The sequence below is a fragment of the Callospermophilus lateralis genome, chromosome 4 (assembly GCF_048772815.1).
Source record: "Callospermophilus lateralis isolate mCalLat2 chromosome 4, mCalLat2.hap1, whole genome shotgun sequence".
In the NCBI taxonomy this organism is placed as follows: Eukaryota; Metazoa; Chordata; class Mammalia; order Rodentia; family Sciuridae; genus Callospermophilus; species Callospermophilus lateralis.
This window is the reverse complement of record NC_135308.1, coordinates 75975834-75999474: the sequence shown is the minus strand read 5'-3', so window position 1 is coordinate 75999474 and position 23641 is coordinate 75975834. Positions and strand designations below refer to the sequence as shown.

General features: G+C 37.5%; 1 protein-coding gene and 1 pseudogene across 1 annotated transcript; both read right to left on the bottom strand.

Moving 5' to 3' along the window:
• Nucleotides 1–7480: 7480 nt before the first annotated feature.
• LOC143398661 (U6 spliceosomal RNA) lies at nt 7481–7574 on the bottom strand (annotated as a pseudogene).
• A 9629-nt stretch (nt 7575–17203) lies between these two features.
• On the bottom strand, nt 17204–23485 carry Apobec1 (apolipoprotein B mRNA editing enzyme catalytic subunit 1). Its single transcript, XM_076852631.1, has 5 exons — nt 23449–23485; nt 21188–21215; nt 18824–19221; nt 17842–17960; nt 17204–17353 (listed from the first exon to the last, which is right to left on the bottom strand). The coding sequence occupies exons 1-5, from the start codon at nt 23462–23464 to the stop codon at nt 17204–17206; spliced, it is 711 nt and encodes a 236-aa protein (XP_076708746.1). The 5' UTR covers nt 23465–23485.
• Nucleotides 23486–23641: the final 156 nt, after the last annotated feature.

Genomic DNA, 23641 nt, shown 5'->3' with positions numbered 1-23641 from the left:
TATTGGGACGCAGTTCTTCTACTCTAAAAGGACTTATGATAAGTCCTGGGGTAATTGATCCCGATTATGAAGGTGAAATAAAAATTATAGCCAGTTCTCCAAAGGGTATATCAGTAATTTCACCAGGAGATAGAATAGCACAGTTATTAATAATACCCAGCCTACATGATAAATTTTCCAGTCGTACTATAGAAAGAGCTTCCAGGGGATTAGACTCCACAGGTGTAGATTGGACCATGCTTTCTTTAAATTTAGATTCTCACTCCATGCTAAAACTAAATATTCAAGGACATGAATTTAATGGGCTACTGGATACAGGTGCAGACCTTAGCATTATCTCTCGTTAAAAAAAAAAAAAAAGAATGGCCAAAATATTGGCTGTTACAACAAGCCACTCAAATGCTTCGAGGCCTAGGAGTGGCAACTAATCCCCATAGAAGTGCGATGGTATTAGATTGGAAGGATCCTGAAGGATGTGAAGGAACTATCCAGCCATATGTATTGGATCATCTTCCAATAAATTTATGGGAACAAGATGTCCTAGATCAATTAGGACTAACATTAACAAATAACATCAATTCAAATGCACCCACTATTATGGCTAGACAAGGTTTTAGGAAAGGAAAAGGATTAGGAGAAAAAGGACAAAGTATAGTGGCACCAATACAAATAGATCAAGAAATAGATAGACATGGATTGGGTTTTCAGGAGGGATCACTGAGACAATAAAAATTACTTGGAAATCAGAAAGACCAGTATGGGTTCCTCAGTGGCCCCTGACTAAAGAAAAGATACAAGCAGCCCATGACCTGGTCAAACAACAATTAGTGGAGGGGCATATACAACCTTCTGTGTCTCCCTATAATACTCCCATTTTTGTCATCAAAAAGAAATCTGGTAAATGGAGATTATTGCAAGATTTAAAAGCTATTAATAACGAGATGGTTATTATGGGATCTGCTCAATCGGGGAATTCCTCAATTGTCTGCTTTGCCAAAAACCTGGTATGTTTTAGTTATAGATATTAAAGATTTTTTTTTCAATTCCAATTCATCCTGAGGATAGTCCACGTTTTGCATTTACTATCCCTGTGCTGAATCATGAAGGTCCTGATCAGAGATATGAATGGAAAGTATTCCCTCAAGGGATGGCTAACAGCCCAACTATGTGTCAAATTTATGTTAACAAAGCAATCCAGCCACTTAGAAATCAAAATCCTGAACTACAATTATTTCACTATATGGATGATGTATTATTGGCACACAAAGATAAAAACACATTGCTAGAATGTTATGCCACACTTACAAATTTATTAAAAAATTATAATCTAGAGATAGCAATAGATAAAGTACAATTAAATTTTCCAATTAATTATTTAGGAGTTCTATTATCCTCGACCATGATCCATCCACCAAAAATTCAAATACGAGTAGATCAACTCAAATCACTTAATGACTTTCAAAAGTTATTAGGAGACATAAATTGGATAAGGCCTTATCTAGGCATACCAACAGGAGAGTTGGGACCTTTATTTGATATCCTAAAAGGTCCATCAGATTCAAATTCACCCCGCATGTTAACGCCTGAAGCAAGAAAAGCATTAAAAATCATTGAAACATATATGGAAAATATGCATTTGGATAGAACTGATATGTTTGCCTTTATTATTTATTGTACTACCAACAAAAAATATTCCTACAGGAGCATTTTGGCAAGAAGGCCCATTATTATGGATACATTTATCTTATTCTCCTAACACTATTCTTACTAGGTATCCTGAGGCTGTAGGACAATTAATACTCAAAGGAATAAGCAGCAAAGGGAGTGTTTGGAATTTCTCCCAATAAAATTATCACTCCATATACTATGGATCAAATTGATGAGTTAGCTAATGAGTTAAATACTTGGGCAATAATCATGTGCAAATCTAATGTTTTATTTGATAATCACTTACCATCTAATCCTTTGTTGTCTTTTTGGTCTTCGCATCCTGTAGTTTTTCCAAAAATGACAAGAAAAACACCTATCATGAATGCTCCAAATATATTCACTGATGGGTCAAATAATGGTACAGCAGCAATAGTTACCCCTGATCAAACTTTTACATTTTTAGTACCCAAACAATCAGCTCAAAAGGTAGAGCTTAATGCAGTTTTACAAGCCTTTTTAATGTTTAAAGATTCTGTATTTAATTTATTTTCTGATAGTCAGTATATAGTTAATGCTATAGTATCCCTTGAAGTGCTAGTAGGATTTCCCCTTCCTCTACTGTTTTCTCTTTGTTTTCCACTATACAAAGTCTAATCTGGGACAGAAAAGATCCATTCTTTGTAGGACATATCAGGGCACATACAGGATTGCCTGGAGCTATTAGTTTGGGCAATGATTTAGCAGATAAAACTACACATGACATACATATTTTTTCTACGCTAGAAGAAGCTACAAATTTTCATAAATCCTTCCATGTCAATGCAAATACTTTAAAAAAGCATTTTAAAATAACTAAGGAACAAGCTAGACAAATAATAAAACAATATCAAAATTGTGTGACCTTTTTACCACAATTTAATCTTGGAGTGAATCCTAGAGGACTGGTACCTAATCATATTTGGCAGATGGACGTCACACACTGCCAGAATTTGGAAAATTAAAATATTTGCATGTTACAGTTGATACTTCTTCCGGATTTTTGATGGGCTCCCTTCATGCTGGAGAACAACTAGAGATACTATAGCTCATTGCTTACAAAATTTTGCCATTGTGGGCATTCCAAAACAGTTAAAAACAGCTAATGGCCCTGGCTATACTTCTACCTCTTTTAAACAATTTTGATCATCATTTGGCATTACTCATGTAACAGGAATCCCATACAATCCACAGGGACAAGGCATAGTTGAAAGAGCTCATCAAACTATTAAAATGTACATATTAAAGCAAAAAGAGGGAATTGGGAAGGGGTATATATCCCCCAAAGATAAACTTAAAATAACCCTTTTTACTCTAAACTTTTTAAATTTGGATTCATCAGGGCTTAGTGCTGTGGAAAGACATATGTGTCCAAAAAATGTACATAAGCCTAAGGTACTTTGGAAGGATATTCTAACAGGACAATGGAAAGGTCCTGACCCAGTGATTGTCTGGAGTCGGGGGTCTGTTTGTATGTTTCCACAGGGAGAACAGTAGCCGATTTGGATTCCAGAGAGACTAACTAAAGCGATTTCTACAGACCAAAAAGAAGATGATTTGGCTCAAATCCATAACAGCTGATATCCAGAACTCCAGTTTGGCTATCCTTACATCTGTGACAGTGGTTCTCCCACACCAGGAGGCTAATGAATAATGAACACCATTAAGGCCTATTTCAAATGTAAGAAACCTTGGGGCTTGCTTGTGGGAATACCTTCAGACCCATATGCAAGTTATAGGAAAAAAAATGGGATATCAAAAGAAGAGTCAACCCAGGTGTTAACCAGGATGCTTTTTTCAATATCTATTTTATTATTGCTCTTTCCCATATCATGAAGTTTTATTTTTTTTTTATTTTTTATTTTTTTATTTTTTTGAGCTCATACAGACCTAGGTTAATGTTTTTCTGATCAGTTTTATTTTTTGACTGTGGAGTTTTTGAGCATTGCAATGGGGATTTCACCTGTAAAAAGCTACAAGGCCTTTACTATTATGTTATGTGTTGTATGTATTGTGTTATGTGTGCACACTTGTGTTTTGTGTTGTATTTCTGTATGTGCGTATGTCCATATATCATATATGAGGAGTGCTCATGAAAAAATGGATCCAAATTTTTTTATTATTATTCATGTGATTTAAATGGTTTAATTTAAATTGGGTAAACAGCTGTTGAGATTGTTTTAAAATGTGAACAAAAAAGGAGGTTAACAGATCTGTTTGTTTACTTTCACCTTTCCTTTTCATTATATCTAATTCTATTCAGGATACTAAATTGTTTAGAAAATTGCTTTTTTTTAGTGCCTGCTGGAATGTTACATATTTTTTTTTTAGCCATCACTGCCAGAATTCCTATCTTCATCCCAGTGCTGGTGAAGACAAAGATAAAACCAAACTATAGCTTCTGTGATAGCTATCACAACAAACTGTAAAAACGGATGCATCAGTGAATAATGTAACTCAACAAGTGATACTCAGTCAAGGAGTCAATTTACTTTGGGAGGAAATGGACATATTAATGGATTCCTCTGCTTTGAACTGCTTGCAGAATTTGCCTGGACTATGTATCACTTGTTTGCTTTGTGAACTATCTGTTGGTGCAGTGAATTGTGGTAGTGCCGGGGTATCTTTGCTGATGATGTCATCGGTGGTACAATTTTTCCAAAAGGGGCTGTCAATTGGCTTGGTGTCGTGGCATTTTGTATCCTTCCCTTTCTGCTTGTAGTAGGTTGTTTATGGTGTTTGTGTAAAAACTACTATCCACAAGTGTGGCTAAATGCTGGGCCGGTAGTCAATGACGGGTAAGATCCAATTGCAATGGTACCAACCTAAGACAGGAGGCTGACGCCTTGAAGTCAGCTCATCAGATGACGGGTAAGGACCATATGTAGTATTGGACAACCTAAGATAGGCACGGTCCCTAAGCCACATGCTTGTTGTTTAATTAAACAAAAGGGGGGAGATGTTGAGAGCCACGACCAGGTCAAGATGGTGCCTGGCATTTTGCCAGAAGGGGCGGTTCCTGCTGCCTCGGGTGCCTGCTATTTTTGAGTTCTTGCGGAGTTCCTAGAGAGTTCGCATGGGTTGGTTGAGTTCCGGTTGAGTTCCGGTTGAGCTTGAGGGGAGTTCCTGGAGGGTTGCATGGGTGGCGTTCGCATGAGTTCAAAAATAAAGTTCGTTCCTGCTTGAATCTACAAGTGGCTCGACCTCCCGGTTATTTGTGCCCAGCCAGACTTCGGCAGCCATCAACACACCCCAGTGTGAGTCATCAACATCCTTGCTTAGTCTGTTGCAATAAGTTCGTCAGTTTTTGTGTTGCTGTTGTTGTTGTTTGTTTTGTTTTCTTTTTTCTTTTTTGGTACTGGGAATGCCACCAGGGGTGCTTTACCACTAATCCACATCCCCAGCCCTTTTTCTTTTCTTTTCTTTTCTTTTTTTTAATTTAAAATAGGGTTTCACTAAGTTGCTTAGGGTTTCACCAATTTGCTGAGATTGACCTTGAACTAGGGATGCTAATGCCTCAGCCTCTGGAGTTGCTGAGATTCTAGACGCACACCACTGTGCCCAGGTCACCAGATCTTGTTGCATTTTAATGAGATTCACTCTGAGATGATCGTGCTGACAATGATTGTTTTTAAGGAGACTTCATAAAAAATGAATACTGAGTCTGTTAATTATTCATTCATTCTTCCAAATATTTATTGATCAATATGAATAGCTTTGTGATCAACATCATGAAAGAAATCAGGCAAGGGCTGGGGATGTGGCTTAAGCGGTAGCACGCTCGCCTGGCATGCATGCGGCCCGGGTTCGATCCTCAGCGCCACATACCAACAAAGATGTTGTGTCCGCCGAGAACTAAAAAAAATTAATTAATTAATTAATTAATTAAAAAAAAAAAAGTCAGGCAAATAGTACACACCTGCAATCCCAGCTACTCAGGAGGCTGAAATTAAAGACCAACTTGAGCAACTTAACAAGATCCTGTCTCAAAATAAAAAGGATTGGGGACATAGAGTACACCTGGGTTCAATCCCCAGTGTCGTAAATAAATACATACATACATACATACATACATACATAGATTAATTAAAAAGGGCTGGGTGTAGCTCAGTGATTAAACACTTGCCTAATATTCTGGAGGCCTTGGATTCAATTCCCAGTACTGCAAAATAAAAAACAATTTTTTTTTCTTTTTTCTTTTTTTTTTAAACCACTAAAACCTTGCTTTCCAGAAACTCTGACAGCCAGGCATAGTGGCTCATATCTATAATCCCAGCAACTTGGAAGGCCAAAGCAGGAGGATTGTGAATTCAAAGCCAGTTTCAACAACTTAGTAAGACCCTGTGTCAAAATAAAATATATATTTCAAAAAAAGGGAGGGGGCTTGGGATGTGGCTCAATGGTTAAGTGCCTCTGTGTTCAATTCCCTAAAACAACAACAAAACAAAAAACCCAAAGATATAGAGCAGACTCTTATTCTAATACTTAACATTTCCTGTTTCTTAAATTTACTTAATGAATAAAATTTTTATGATATGCAAAATTTTTTTATTTTGTTTATGCATGAACTTTAAGACAGGGCAAAGGCAAGGCTTTTTTAGCTAATGAGTAGGCCTAGATGGCAGCCTAGAATCTGCATTTCAGTATGGTGTTACTGTTTTTTTAATTTTTTCATCTCATAGTGGATAATCCATGCTTGTATGTGGGGATTGGGAGCTGCCTTAAAGTGATATACAAGAATTCATTAAAGATTGAAAAAATTCTTACCTTGAAGTAGAATATCCATAGGATGTTTATGATTCTGCATGGAAATGCAATATAGGGCACAACTAGGAAACTGTACAAACATTTTCATATTCATGGTTTTGGGTAATAAGCAAAGTATAAGGTAATTTTACTCATTACTTTAAAGTTTGAGATTATTTTATCCCCACTATAATTTCTCATATAGTTCTCATTTTATATCATCATTCTAGAAAGCACTGTGTAAGTCTTCAACTTAATCAGATTCTAGGAGAATGTATCTGTAATTAAGACAGGTATGGTGGTACACACCTGTAATCCCAGGTACTCAGGAGGCTGAGACAGAGGAGTACAAATTTGAAGTCAGACTTGGTAACTCAGTGACCCTATCTCAAAATTTAAAGAAAAGAAGGGAGAACTAGGGATATAGCTCAGTGCAAAGCTTCCCTGAGTTCAATCCCCAGTACTAAAAAACATGTATGTGTATACATGCACATACACACACACATATATATATGTACATAGATATACATATATCTGTTATTAATCTGCCAGAAAATATGGTTGTGCGCAAACCTTGCCTTAAGAAATCCCACAGCATAATTTACTTCTTTACCAAGAAAATAACATACTGCAGAAGCTATAGATTTGCCGCAGCCCGGCTAGCTGGGCAAAATAACCGGTGGGTGACGAACGACTTGTGTACGTTGATACAGCAGGAATGGAAGCCGTTTATTGTAGGACAGGAGTGGTATTTATACATTTTACACAGCTTATCTAATTAGCATAAAATAGATACATCAGTCAACCAATAAGGAATCTCCACACTTAATGGCTTGCTTTTGTTGCTTCACAAACCACTCCTTCCGGCATTTTGCCAGGCACCATGCAGACTTGTTTACAGACTCTAACATTTCTCTGGCAAAATAACAGGTGCCATCCTGACTTGTTTACAGACCTTAACATAGATTTATCCTAGAAACTTGTTCTTTGTACTATTATAAGCCAAGGAACATTTTTAGGCCTTCCATCAATATTTATTTATTTATTTAAAAATATGGAACACTTCATGAATTTGCACGTCGTCCTTATGCAAAGGCCAGGCTAATCTCTATATCATTCCAATTTTAGTATATGTGCTGCACCATTCCACCAACTTTTATAAAATACTTCATAAGTTCTATTATAAAATGAAAGCATCAAGCACCAAGAGACAAACCAAGCTAGAAATATTGACTGGTTTTCTTCTGTGCATCCCTCCTAGATACTGCAACTCAAATTGGGAAACTGCCTCTTAAGTAGATTTCTTTTGAAAATCTACTTAAGGTGATAGAAGTAATAAACCTTTTGAATTATCTTCTCCAACAACCTTTTCTATTCAGATACACCCCTTCTGGCTCTTCTAGCTCACATACCAATATCCAGCCCCAATAAAGACCTAGGAAGTACTAGGGAACTACTAGCCCTCCTCTGACTCCTTGGCTGGTGCGGATATTTGATGCAACAGGAAGGGCATGTGAAACAAAGACAGGCTCCACACTTGACCTCCACAGTTAAAAATACAAGAGTCGTACTAAGTTCCATCCCATATGGTATCCAAGTTGAGGGGTGGAGTCTGCTTTATCCCTGGCTCTGTAAACCATAACAACTTATTAACACATGCATCCATATTTTCACCCACCAAGACGATCATTAAATACTGCCAATGCTTACAAAATCCAGGAAGAGAAAGAATGTATTCCATATTGATTTCATAAAAACAGAATCCTGGCAGGATAAGATGGCATAATTTAAGGGGGAACTTGAGTGGAGTTTAATAAAAGAATGGTTTGCAAATGCGAAGCTGGCTTAAGGGAGCCAAAATGTATATATCTAGTGAAGTGTCCTGGGGCTATCAGCACACCATCTCTGGAAGGTGTGATTCCCAGGACCTGGAGAGGTTAGTCATAAAGAGAGAGAATTTGTCTGAAGTCATGCCACTGGGGAGATGGGCACAAAGCCTGGCTAGCTTGATACACACATAGCAAGCTGTTCTAATCTTTGGACCATGAAATCTGCACAGCACAAATAACCACCTTTGAGTATTAATCAAACAAAATCTGTCCCCAGGGTTTTAAAGCTGTCATGGTCCATGAAGTTTGGTTTCTTTTTCTGCCCAATTTAAATCCTGTAGGGGCTTCATGTACCCTTTGTCATACATGAGATCTGAGTAAGAAATTATGCCAAGAGGGATAGAGGACATTGAAATCAGTGAACTACAGAAGTTAGCAAAGACTTAACAAAGATCTGTGAGTCTTAAGAACAAAAAATCAATCAACAATACAAACAATAAAATTAAAAGGAGCCTGTGGTGATCATTTATTTATGATACAAACTCCCACCTTTCCTAACTAAGAAGGTTTCAGTGACTATTTATTCCTAATGAAATGTTCTCACGTTTGTCTCACACAAGGATGAGATTTCAAACGTATATACTGCAACATAGATATGACAGTAACCTACCTAACAGTGAAAACTGAAGTTCAGAAATCCATCCCGTGTCCCAGGACTGCTGTCTAAATGTCCTATTATTGTAATGTATTCAAGGTACAATTTTTTTTTTTAGTACAATACCTGGTGCTCTCATTCAGACTTCTCTGGACATTGGTAATTCTCAGTTATAAACAGTTATTCCAGGGGCTGAGTATATAGCTCAGTTGTAGATGCTTGCCTACCATGTGGGAGGCCCTGGGTTCCACCTCCAGCACCACATACACATACACACACTGTTATTACAGATGATCCAGTGTATGAAAGGTTGTATTATACCTCTGAGAATTCATGAACCTCAATTTAAGAAGCTGCTTTAGCCAGTCTCAGAAGATACTGGTTCTCAGCAAATGTAGAGATCACTGAAGCAAGGTGGTTATCATTAACACTAGACATAAGAATAGCACCCTTCTAATTATATTGTGTAAACATTATGTACTTTTTGTGGGCAGATCAAACTCTATCAACCAAGTCTTTACATGCACACACCTGTATATTCACTTGCCCTGAATTCTGGGGATAAGAAGGTAGATATTTGAGAAGTGACTCCAGTTTATTGGTTCCTCTGACTCTAGCTCCTGTTGTATTTGTTTACTCTTTAGTAATTAGGTAAAGGTACAGGATTGTCCAAACTCACAGAGAGCATTATGTGCCAGAAATTTCAAGTTTATATTTAAAGTATATATATATATATATATATTTGTTGTTGTTGTTGTTGTTGTTTGTGGTTTTTTGTTTGTTTGTTTGTTTTGTACAAGGGATCGAACCGAGAGGTGTTTTACCTCTGAGGAACATCCCCAGTGACCCCCGCCCTTTTTTCTTTTTTTAATTTTGTGACAGGGTTTCGCTAAGTTGCTAAGGCTCTCATTAAGTTTGTGAGACTAGCCTCAGATTTGTAATCCTCCTGCCTCAGCTTCCTGAGTCACTGGGATTATAGGCATGTGACACCACATCTGGCAGAAATATCTTTTATGTTGGAAGATGAGATGTTTAAAAACACTAGATTAGGCCCTGTGTGATGGCGCATTGTAATCCCAGTAACTTGGGAGGCTGATGCAGGAATATTGCCAACCTCAGCAACTTAGTGAGGCCTTAGGCAACTCAGAGAGACCCTGTCTCAAAATTCTAAAAAAGGGGCTGGGGATTTGGTTCAGTGGTAAAACACCTATGGGTTCAATCCTCAGTACCAAGTGAATAAATAAATAAATAGGGCTGGGGGGTAGGGGTGTAGTACTGCAAAACAAACAAACTAGATCAGAAAATAAGCTATGATTAGAATATTGACTCCAGGTGTAATAACAGGTCATATTGTTTTACATTAACTGGCAGAACAGGAGTCCACATCTTGTTCCCTCTCACAGATATTTTTGAATTGTAAATCAGGAGGAAAACTGATCTGATATATAAAGAAAGTTGCAAGAAATGCTCTTTTTGTCGCAAAAAAAATTACTTCCTCTTTGGTGAGGCAGTATAGTGGTGTGACAAGGAACTTAAACTGGGAGGCAGAATGATTTAAAATTTAGCAGCAGCTATGTGACCTTGGTTAAATCATTTGTGCTCAGTTATAGAGCACTTCCCTAACATGTAGCTGGGAGTACAGGTATGAGCCACCATGAACTCAAACACATTTCAGGAGGTCTTTTTGTGTCAAGTAGCACACAATGGGCTGGAATTGTATATTCACATTTTGTCTAACTCACATTTTCTGATTCTATATTTTATGTACCCCATTGTTATATACTGTTTATGGTTTTACTTATCAGTTAGAAAAGTACATTTAATTTTTTAAAGCTTAAAAATTAAATTCTGTGAAATTAAATCGAAGCAAATAAAGCAGAGGATCTAGAAGATATCAAAGAAGCTATAAGAGGTAAATTGGGTCACTTTGGAGTTAAATTTTTATTATCACGGTAGGTAAGAAATTGCATATTTTGACCAGGTGTGATTGTGCAACACCTGTAATCCCAGCAGCTCAGGAGCCTGAAACAACAAGAGGACCGAAAATTCAAGGCCAGCCTCAGCAATTTACAACTTAGTGAGACCCTGTCACAAAATAAAGAATAAAACAAGGGCGGAAGATATGGCTCAGTGGTAAAGTGCCTCTGGGTTCAATCCCTGGCAAAATGTTTAAAAAAGAAAAAGAAATTACATAGTTTGGGCAGGAAGTATAGGTCAGTGGTAGAATACTTACACTTGCCTAACATACACAAGACCTGGGTTTGATCCCTAACACTGGGAGGGAGAGAGAAAAAAAACAGTATTACTTACATCTCTTACTGCAGAGCAGTGGTAATCCTAGTTTCCCCATTATCTAAGGTGACTGAGTATTCTACTGTATTCAGTGGAACTTGGCTTTTTCCTCTGGGTACTGGAATGACCTCAAAGCTTCCTTAGTCCAGTTGATGCCAAATCACAACTACAGGGTGCATGATTAGAATGAGAATATTAATCTATCAAAGAAACAAGCTTGGAGCTGGGGTGTAGCCCAGCGGTAGAGTTCTTGCCTAGTATGCATGAAGCCCTAGGTTCAATCCCCAGCTTCACAAAAAAGGAAAAAAAGAAATAAGCAGGGGCTGGGGATGTGGCTCAAGCAGTAGTGCGCTCGCCTGGCATGTGTGTGGCCCGGGTTCGATCCTCAGCACCACATACAAACAAAGATGTTGTGTCCACCAAAAACTAAAAAATAAATATTAAAATTCTCTCTCTCTACCCCCTCTCTCTCTATCTTAAAAAAAAAAAAAGAAATAAGCAAACTATATTTCAGTCATAAAATTGTTGATCTGTTTCCCATAAATCATGGATTCCCATAAAACATGGATAATCAGTATTATTTCCCGGTTCAGCCTTGTTCAGTTTAGCCTAATTTCTGATTTTGGTCCATGAATTTGAACCAAAGTAGGAATACACAGAAATAACTCCCCTGTGCTTGCCGTGGTGGTGGCTGAAGGGTTGATTGTGAACTTAGCATGTGTGGGGTCCTGAGTTTGATTGGCAGTAATTAAAAAAAAAAAAATCTGCAGAGAACCTCTTAAAGGGTACCCCCCACACACCTTTTCTTTTCCTTTTTGTGTTACTGGAGACTAAACTCAGGGTCTCAAAAATGCTAAGTGAGAGCTATACTGCTGAGCTACACCCCTAGCCACCCACCACGAATCATTCAGGGAGCCAGATAACACAATTTTTTCAGGAGGGTGGGTATTAGGGATTGAACCCCTGGGTGCTTTACCACTGAGCTACATCCCCAAACTTTTTAATTTTTTATTTTAAGTTTGCTAAATTGCTTAGGGCCTCACTAAGTTGCTGAAGCTGTCCTGGAACTTGTGATCCTCTCCTCCTTGCCTGATCGTCTTGAGTTTCTGGGATTATAGGAGTGTGTCACCACACCCAGGCATAGAACACAGTTTAGCCATTATGGGCCTTTAAAGTATTTTTAAATATCTATGTGAGTACTTGATGAGCATATCAAATACATATTCACCAATATTTACCTTGTACTTACATCAGTGAATGACCAGTTGAACTAATACTGTAATTATGAAATGTCAGAGTCATCTTGGATGCCTCCTTCTCCTTTACTCCCACTTCAGTATATCACCCTCTTAATTTTATATCCTAATAACTCTCTTGATTCCATTCATTTTTCTCTATACCCATTGCCAGGCCTGATGTCATTTGTTGCTTGTTCTACAGTGAAGGGAAGGAAAGATATGAGTAAAGGGAGAGTACTAGGCATCTAGTTTGTGGTTTCAGTAACTGTGCAATGAAGTCATTTTACAAAATGAAGAATATCAACTTTTAATATTTTATTTTATTATTCTATTTATTTATTGTGGTACTAGGGATCAAGCCCAGGACCTCACCCATGCTAGGCAAGCACTCTAACCCTGAGCTACATCCCAACCTCTTCTCATTTTATTCTGAGACAGTCTCACTAAGTTGCCAAGGCTAGACTCAAATTTTTGGTTCTTCTGCCTCACCCTCCTGAGTTGCTGAGATTACAGGAATGTGCCACCGAACCAGGCAAGAATATCAACATTTTTGTTTTGTTTTGTGTTTTTCTATTGGTGCTGAGGGTTTAGTCCAGGAGTGCTTTGCCACTGAGCTAGATCCCCAACCTTTTTTGTCTTTTTTAAATTTTGAGACAGGATCTTGCTAAATTGTCAAGGCTGGACTCGAACTTACAATTCTCCTGCTTCTGCCTCCCCAGTAACTGAAAAGAATACCAATTTTTATAAATTGAGTAGTTTATGTTTGGATTCAGCTTGAAATGATTGAGCCATCTTGACAGGTAATCTCCTATCCCACTGGTTAGTGTTTAAGGGACAAAACTGTGAACGTTTTTAGATTTTCTTATACACAGACAGTGCCTCTTGTATTCTTTCAGTTTTCTCCTCTCTCTCTCTCTCTCTCTCTCTCTCTCTCTCTCTCTCTCTCTCTCTCTCTTTTTCCCTAGATGGTGTCTTGTTTCATTGCCTGGGTTGGCTTTGAACTCCTAGACTCAAGAGATCTTCCCACCATAGCCTCCCAAGTAGCAGGAACTACCTATTGTTGTTTGAATAGTTCTAAATAATTCTTTTTCTTTTGCAGTGTTGAAAATTGAACCCAGGGCCTCACACATATTAGCAAGAGTTCTACCACTTATCTATGTCTCTATTCTTCTAAAAAAATTTTTTTTTTAAACTTGATACAGGATCTCACTAAGTTGCCAAGGCTAGCCTCAAATTTGTGATCTTGCCATAGCCTCCCAAGTAGTTTGGATTACAGGTGTGTGCCACCATGTCAAGCTTAAATAATTCAATTTTTCATCATTTATTAAGTGATTGCTGTACATAGGTGGTCTTATAGTAGTTACTAATGTGCTAAGAATATAAAGGCCAAAACAGCAAGTCTACTGGACTTAGTATAAAGCTGAGCTGTGAGATGGAATACTGGGTTGGGGGGAATAGTGGATGTGAGGCCAGGCATGGTGGCACATGTCTGTAATCCCTGCAATTTTGGAGGTTGAGGCAAGAGGGTCTCAGGTTTGACACCAGCCTCAGCATTTAGCGAGACCCTGTCTCAAAATAAAAAAATTAAAAGTCTGGGCTGTAGCCTTATAGAGCACCCCTGGGTCCAATCCCTAGAATAAGGGAAGGTTGGGGGCAGGGAAAATAATGGAGACATCATGGTGGTGAATGCCTGTAATCCCAGCAATTTGGGAGGCTGAGACAAAATGATTATAAATTTGAGTCCAGTCTTAACAACTTAGTGAGACCTTATCTCAAAATAAAAATAAAAAGGGCTACGGATGTGTCTCAGTGGTAAAGTGCCCCTGGGTTAAATCCCTAGTATATAAAAAAGTAGTAGATATGAAAAAACTTTCATTTAAAAGCACCAGAGATAAAGGATGAGTATGTTGAGCTGGGGATGTGGCTCAAGCGGTAGCGCGCTCACCTGGCATGTGTGCGGCCCGGGTTCGATCCTCAGCACCACATACAAAGATATTGTGTCCGCTGAAAACTAAAAAATAAATATTAAGAAGAAAAAAAAAAAAGAATGAGTATGTTTCAGCAGGAGGAAAGTTAAAAAGATTGAAAACATTTGTACCTTCTTCAGAGATTAGTTAAGGGTCAACCCAGATTATCCTTCTAGAAATGTTATGACCACCAGTATAGAATTATTTGATATATTATCTATTTCAATTTTTAGATCCTTCTAATTTGTTTCATAACTTTATTTCTCCCATAGTTCCTATATTGCTTATCATTCACATTTTGTGTGTGTTTACACGTGTCATGCTGGGGATTGAACCCAGGGTCTCATACTTGCTAGGCAAGCTCTCTGAGCTACATCCCCAGTCTGGCCTCCCTCAAGATGGGGGTATAGCTCAATGGTAGAATGCTTGTTCAAGGCCCTAGGTTCTGTCCTCAGCACCAGAAGCAGAAACAAACTTAGCTCTTGGCTTCCTCAAAACCAAACGAATTAGATTTTTAAATAATAATGGTTGGAGGGGCTGGCGATGTAGCTCAGTTGGTAGAATACTTGCTTTGCATGTACAATGCCTTGGGTTTAATACCCAACACTGTCAGAAAAAAAAAAAAAAAAGATTTGAGGCTGGGGATGTAGCTCAGCAGTAGAACTCTTATTTAGCATGCACAGGCCCTGGATTTGATCCTCAACACTACTGAAAGATAAATAAATAAAAATTGAAAAATAATGATTTACATTGATTTTTTTTTTTGAGAGAGAGAGAGAGAGATCTTTTTTTTTTTTTTTTTTTTGTAGATGTGGTGCTGAGAATCCCAGGTCCCGCCCATGCTAGGCGAGCCCTCTACCCTGAGCCACTATCCCAGCCCAACATTGTTTTTTGTCTTACATAATAAAGGAAATATACCATTTCATGTGAGAAACTGTATCCTGTCTTTGTAAAGTTTTTTTCTGTCTTTGAAATTTTTTCCTAAAACAATTTTTTTTGTAAGAGCAATGGGCAAAGTGTATCTTTCACAAAAGTTAAAACAAAACAAAACAAAAAACATAGGTTTCTTATGGACAGTTTCATATTCCTAGCCCTTTTTAAAAAGAGACTGCCAGACCAACCCAGAAAGGGCTCGTCAGGCAAATGACTGAGCTTATCTGACTCCATTATCAAGTCCATGATATGCTGGTTCCTGCATATCTTGAATGCCTCAGAGGAATCAAAGCACACTGAGTTTTAGTCCCGTTTCTGTCAGGGTATTTCCTTTCTGGGCCTGGCCAAGTTGCACAATGTCTCAGGTCTCAGCAGCTTCCTAGCTTCCCCAACATGGCAGGCACTCTGTTCTCTGAATTGCTTTTTTCTTTCTTTCTAGGCAGCAGCACGGCTTTGTTTCTCAGCCTCCTTTATAGTTAGGTGGGGCTTCATGACAGATTTTTGGTCAGAGGAATGGGGCCAGAAATGGTGTTTGTCAGTTGTCGATCCTAAACATACTCTTTTACACTATTTTAATGTTCCCCAACCTATTCCCTGTTGGCTGAAAGTACAGAATTCAATAAGTGAACTCCAAGACCCCACATTTCTATCCAACTCACATTAGACCACAATGAAAACAAGAAATAAATCTTTTGGTTGTTGTTGTTAATCTACTCAAATTTTGAGGTTATTATAACTGCAAATCATCCAATAAATTCTGATAAAAATCATTTGTTAAATTGTGTTTTGATTCAGATGTTCTGGTGCAAAAAGAAAAAAATATGCTACTTTGTCCTTTGTTTCCCCTTAGCTATGTGTAAGAAGTTGGATCCATTTAATTATTTGTTCTCAAAGTACAGAAAATGTCCCCTATAGGAAAACCCAAGATGTCTTCTAATGAGTTTCACTTTCTGAAGTTCAAATTCTCTCCAGCACTGAATCATTGTTGGCCTGTGTGACCAATTTAAAAAAAAAAAAAAAGGGTGTAATTCTAAGATTAAATTATTAAAGACATGGATAGCTCCACCTTGCTTTCTCTTAGACCACCACTTGTTCTGTAGGAAACCAGCTGCCATATCACAAGATTGTTCAAGCAGCTCTATGGAGAGAACTACATGGCAAGAAGCTGAGATTTTCCACCTACTACCAGCACCAATGTGTCAGTAACATAAGTGTGCCATCTAGGAAGCACCTTCTCTAACCTCAGTGAGGCCTGCAAATGACTCCAGACCTGGCTCACACCTTGACTGCAACTTCTTGGGAGACCTCTAAGCCAACCACACACACTCTTGAATTCCTGACTCAGAAACCGTGACAATAAATATTTATTGTTTTAAGATACAAAGTTTAAAACACAAGATATGAAGTTATAGGGTAATTGGGAATATGGCAAGAAGTTGCACAATACATGATAATGCTGCTTCTGAACATTTCTGGATTCTTCTCTATTTTCTTTTTTCCAATGCTGCACATCAAACCCAGAGCCTTGTATATGCCAAGCAAGTGCTTTGCCACTAAGATTCATACCCAGCCCCAATTTCTAGATTCTTTTTTTCTTTTTTTTTCTAGATTTTTAATGGCACTCATTTCTTGGTGGGTCACCATTGCTTGTTCTTTTTTTTTTTTTTTTTTAAGAGAGAGAGAGAGAGAGAATTTTTAATATTTATTTTTTAGTTTTTGGTGGACACAACATCTTTATTTTATGTGGTGCTGAGGATCGAACCCAGCGCCCCAGGCATGCCAGGCGAGCTTGTTACCACTTGAGCCACATCCCCAGCCCCGCTTGTTCTTAAAACAGTACATACAGGAATAATTCATTCATCTCCAAGTCACAGAAGGCTGTATCAGCCCTGTAGATAAAAGGATATGGGGTGGAATCGTCTGGTAATGGCAATTTTGAAGAGTAAGGCTGAAAAACGTAAGCTGCTTTTGACATCTTCTGGAAATCTTTAAGCAAGGTGGAAGACTCTGGAATAAAAAGGATTATATTTTATCCTTATGATGAACATTTTAATTAATACTATTATTACCATGTATATTTTAAAAAGTCAATTGGAAGATCATTGAACTACTTTCAAGAATCCAAATGAGACACTCACATTTCTGCAATAGAATGACATACACCCTATGGGAAAGAAAACAGTCTGAAACCCTGTGGAGCCAGCATGTGAGGGAATGACAACAATAACAATGATGATTAAATGGAATTAATGTGGAGCGCACATGCATCTTAGACTATTCCTTTCTCCCTCCTTATTTCTCACAAAGGGATTATCTTAGTCTCATATTTTCTAAAGATGAGTCAACTAGTTTAATAACTAAATCTCAGTATAAATGGCAAAACGGTGGTGAGAAGAGTTTGTGTCAAAATTCTCAGGAAAGAAGTTGGACAAAAGATGTTTCTTTTGACATCAGAATCTTTGGATGATGGAAAGTAATGGGTTAAAGCAACTTACTAGAATGATGCAGTGGAGTTCCAGTGCATAGAGCATCATCAAGAGAGGTTGGTATTTTGGCCAGTGAGTTTCTTCCTTAGGTGGGTAGTTGACAAAATTCCTCCAGCAGTAACAATACTCTAAGGAGATACAAATCATGGTTCATTTAACAAACACAATGGCAAATTAGTTAAAGAGCTCCAATTTTTTTAAAAAAAGAAAAACTATATATTATAACCAGGTGTTGGTGGCACATGCCTGTAATCCTAGTGACTCAGGAGGCTGAAGCAGGAGGATCACACATTAGAGACCAACCTCAGCAATTTAGTGAGATCCTGAGCAACTTAGTGAAACCCTGTCTCAAAATTAAAAACAAAAGGATTTGGAGATGTGACTCAGTGGCTAAGCACCTCTGGGTTCAATTCCTGGTACAAAAAAAAAAAAAAAAAGTATACTATAGCTGTGGTATAGCTCAGTGGTAAAGCACATGCTTAGCATGTATGAGGCCCTGGGTTCAGTCCACAGCACCCCCCCCCAAAAAAAAGGAAGAAGAAAAAGAAGTGGGGAAGAAAAGCACACTATCTGTAAAGGCTCTGGTCTAATTGTTGCTGGCGATGGACTCTACTAAAAAGAACAATTCATTGCAGGGTGTGATGGTGCCGATCTATAATCCCAGCAACTCAGGAGCTGAGAGGCAGGAGGATTGCAAATTCGAGGCCAACCTTAGCAATTTTAGTGAGATCCTCAGCAATTTAGTGAGACCCTATCTCAAAATAAAAAATAAAAATGACTAGGGATGTGTACTAGAACACCCCTGAGTTCAATCTCTATTACTACCAAAATGGTGGTGGCAAGAGTAGAAAAAGTTAGACCTGGTTCTTTCTCACATTATTTTGGACTCTCACTCCTGAGACTTGTAGCCTAGAATGATCAACTTGGCCTCCAAAGAGATCTATCACCACAGTCTCTTATAAACACTTATGATTCTGTTTACTGTTGTTACCTGAGACTGTCATAATCTGGACAGTTACACCACTGTTAATGAGGTCCCTAAGTCCTTGCCGGTTTTGCTGATCCATGTGCTGAAAAAGCCGTGCTGTATAAATAACCAGAGTCATATTAGGATGTTGACTCAAAAATTCTCTGATAGCCTTGGAACATTCCCAACAAGGACTCCAGGACAAGAACCAGGTGATGGAACAGCTGATGGATGGGCAAAAATGTCTTTCCGCAGTAAATTTTTCTATAAAATTCACTTCAACATGATTGGTGGTATTTTTGCTGGAGTTTCTCCAGATCTTGTGGCTCGTGCCCCACTGGATTTCATAGAACATACAGGTCTCTTTGCGAAGTACTCCAGGGTCAAAGAAGACTTCAAATTCCCAGGGTTCAATTCTCCTCCTGAAATATAAAAAGTGGCCCTAGATTGATTTTTCTAGGTCCCATGAAATCCTAGAAATCATTTCATGCTTCCCTCTTCTATTAAGCAGATCTGAACCATGACATCTCTGAAAGTTTTCTATTCCAGGTTTCAGAGTTATCTGTAGAAGTTCATTTGAATTATCAGAGTTTCTCTCACAAACATAGTAAAAGGATTTCTTTTTTTTCTAGTCATAGTATTCGATGACTACTCTCTAATACTATTATTTTATTTTATTTTATTTTGTTTAGATATACATGAAAGTAAAGTGAATTTTGACATATTATACATACACAGAGTATAATTTACTCTGATTAGGATCCCATTCTGTGGTTGTACATAATGTGGAATTTCATGGGTGGTGCATTCATAATGAACATAGGAAAGTTATATCTGATTCATTCTACTGCCTTTCAATACCATTGTTTTACTCTTGAATTTAGGCATAAGTGTGTTCTGGTTTTTCTTTTGAAGATTTTTTACTATATAGTAATCTCTATTTTTCCTTTTTTTTTTCTTTTTCTTTTTCCTTTCTTTTTTTATTCTCCTGCATCAGCCTTTTGAGTAGCTGGGCTTATAGGTGTGCTCCACTAGGTCCAGTTTATATGCTAATCTTTCTATTTCACACTTAGAGGTGTCCTGTCTCAGTACTTATCTTCACTGTTTCTCTGTGGACTCTAACCAGATTTTGGCAAGTGTTGAAGTCTGGAAGAATCTTCTTGCCAACAAATTCTGCAGTGAAGTCTGAGAAAAGAGCAGTTTAGCCTCAGGAGTCTTCCACTTTAGAATTCTGTATGCCAACTCATTGTAAGAAAGAAACAAAAAAATGTTCCCAATGATCTTTAGATTTTAACACTCTCCATGTCTGAAAGCTGTTACTCAGGAAAAATTCAGGATTGTGCTGAGGGCTCCTCTATGCCACGATTAACTTTCAGGTTTATTACATCCTCATTGTTCCCACTCATCCCTGAAATGCCATATTGAGTTATTTCATAGATCGGCCCTTCCCTTTCAACCATCATGAGATGGTATATCCTTGATGATTCCCTGTAGAAGTTTGGAAAATGATCAAATAGAAAGATGAAATCAAAGTAACAAACAGTTCCCCCAACATTGCACTGAGGGCTATAAAAACATACGATTTAATGAGAAAAGTTGAATAGTAAAACAACAGAGAAGCAAGCTGGAAAGTAATTTCTTTGAATGAAACCGAAGGACATAGGAACAAAGATATAAAAAGAAAAAGGAATACTCAAAGAAAATTAAGTTGGAAAAGTCACAAAGAAAGGAAGAATTGGAACATGGTAAAAGAAGAATGTTACCTATGATGTAAAGAATAAAATGATGTCATTTGCTGATAAATGAATGGAACTGGAGACATCATATTAAGTGAAATAAGCCAAACTCAGAAAGGATCAAATGTTTTCTCTCATATGGGAGAAAGGGGCAGGGATGGATTTAAAAAAAAAAAAAAAAAGAGGGATCTCACAAAAATAGAAGGGAGGCCAATAGAGTAGAAGAAGGGAATTGAAAGTCAGGGAGGAGAGGAGGGCATGGGAAAGTACTATGGAAAGAAAACTACCAAATTTGCTATGTCTATGTATGAATGTATCACAATGAATTCTATTTGTATATATAATAGTAATGCACTAATTGAAATAATAATAGTGATAATAGAAGGGAGTTCAGTAGAAAAAAACAAATAGATCAGGAGGTGGGAGTTGGGGAGTGAAAGGGAAGGTACTAGGGAATGAGACTTATCAAATTATATTATGTGCATGTACAAATATGGCATAAGGTGTCCCACTATTGTGTATAATAATAATGCGCCAATAAAATTTTTAAAAGAAGAAAGGAACAATAAAAAGTCTGTAGTTCTGCAAATATTGAATTGTCATTTATTCTTGATTGAATTGAATTGCACTGTGAGTGCAATATTATTCTTACCTCAGAGTAGCATCACCAGTTGAAGGACCTGTTGATCAAGAGATGATTATATCAAATAACACTCAAATACAAATTGAGCTATTAAGAAAAAGTGCTCTATTCTTCTAAACCTGCAAATGATACCTGTAAATGAATTTAGAAGATTCTTTTGTGGATTCATTGCACTGAATTAGTTCATTACACCAAAGAAAAGCAAGATTTTTAAGGGCTCTGCTGAAATCTACTTGACAGATGCCCAATTCAAACCAGATAATCCAGTTTGGGATTGTAGCTCAGTGTAGAGCACTAGCATAGCATTTGAGAGGCCTTGAGTTAAATTCCCAGCAACAAAGGAAAAGAAACAAAAGAAAATACGGAGCCCAGCTCAGTGGCATACACCTGTAATCCCAGATACTCAGGGGCTGAAGCAGGAAAATCACAAATTAAAGGCCAGTCTGGGTAATTTATGAGATCCTGTCTCAAAATAAAAAGGGGTGGGGCTATAGCCCTAGGTTTTCAATCTCTAGTAAGACACATACACACACACACACACACACACACACACACACACGTACACGCACACACACATACAGGAACAAAGATATCTGGTAGGGAAATGCAAATTAAAACTACCCAGATATATTTTCCTACCAGAATATTTAAATATACATACAGGAAAGTCAAGACAAGTTATCCAGATTTTTAAAAAATTATTATTATTTTTATTACTATTTTGTATTTGTGGTTCTGGAGACTGAAACCAGGAGTGCTCTACCACTGAACCATATCCTTGGATCTTTTAATTTTTTATTTTGAAACAGGGTCTCACTAAATTGCTTGGGTGGCCTCAAGCTTGTGATCTTCCTGCCTCAGATTTTCTCATTGCTTAGATTATAGGTATGCCAAATGCCCAGGAGCAAACATTTCAGTTAAATAAGGTGTTTGGTTTCCCCCCTACTCTGTGCCCTCCATATGTTACTTAAAATATAATTTTAATAGAGGCGGAAAAAAATACATTGTTACTTAGGCTGGGGTTGTACTCAGTGGTAGAGTGCTTGCCTCTCTGTGAGAGGTACTGGGTTTAATTCTCAGCACCACATATAAATAAATAAATTAAGTAAAGGTCCATCAACAACTAAAAAAAAAAAAAAATTAAATACATTGTTACTTAAACTCTAAACTGATGTCTCAGACTCCCTGCCCTACCACACCTACACTATTTCATTAGTCTTCTAATTGATCTCCTTACTCCAGTCTTTACTGCTTCCAACCTGAAATCCACCAGGTACTAAGTAAATGTTTCTAAAGCACTATTTTAGTCATATCTCTATGAAATTCAGAAATTCTCTGAAGATTTTTTTTAACAAAAAGATAAATCTCCATTTTTTAAAACCTGGCATTCAAATTATAATAACACTTCAATATGCTTTCTAGTCTTACTGCAGATTATTTCCATCAATTCTCTTCAAGCCTAACCAGTTTCTTCATTATATTCTAAACACAGATCTTTGCAAAGTCTCTTAAAATCATTTTTTTTTCAATAGGATTCAAACAACAAGGAACTCCTCTTTCTTGCAATCCAAATTCTACCCTCTTAATATCCAGCTCCAATCCATTTCATCTGACATCACCTTTTTATACATCTGAGGTATCTTTCCTTATGAATTTTTCTAACTCAAGTAACTGTTCATTAACTTCAATTAATCATTGTCAATTCATTTGTCAATTAGCACATTGGCCTTGTGCTATTGCTTCTGTTCTATTAATTCAAAAGTTATAATTTTACTTATTTTTTTGTTTGTATATGGTACTGGGGATTACAAAAAGGGCCTTTCACATTCTAGACAAGCACTCTATCACTGAGCTACCCAGGCCCCTTATTTTTTATTATTATTTTTTTTTAATGATGAAACCAGCACTTAGTAAATGTCACTTAGTGTCATTTAATCATAATCATTTGGAGTCATAAATAATTCATTATAATAGTAATATATCTTGTTTAAGGGTAATATTACTATATTAATAAATAACAGGAAAGTTGAAAAATGCCCAAAGACACATGCACAAGCAGGTCACATACACATATAATTTTACACTGCTCAAGAAGATAGACCCAGGCTGGGAAGAGGGGTGCATATCTACAATCTCAGCTGCTTGGGAAGCTGAGGCAGGAGGATCACTTGAACCCAGGAGTCCTGGACAGTCTGGGCAACATAGTGAGACTCTGACTCAAAAAGAAATAAAATAATATGGTCTTTGCCAGATCCCTGAATTCATTTTACCTTTCTCAGAAGTCATGCTGCTCTGTCTCTGGACTCCTTCCTCTAGAGCTTGTCTTGTGCTCACTGCTTCTGCCAGTAATATACCTGAACTTTGTTCCTTCAGGTGTGCCCACTGCCACAGACTTAGAGAATGACTCATTTCTGAGTTTCAGGGAGTCATTGGGCATCTAGACTAGACAACCTGGCAGCAGAG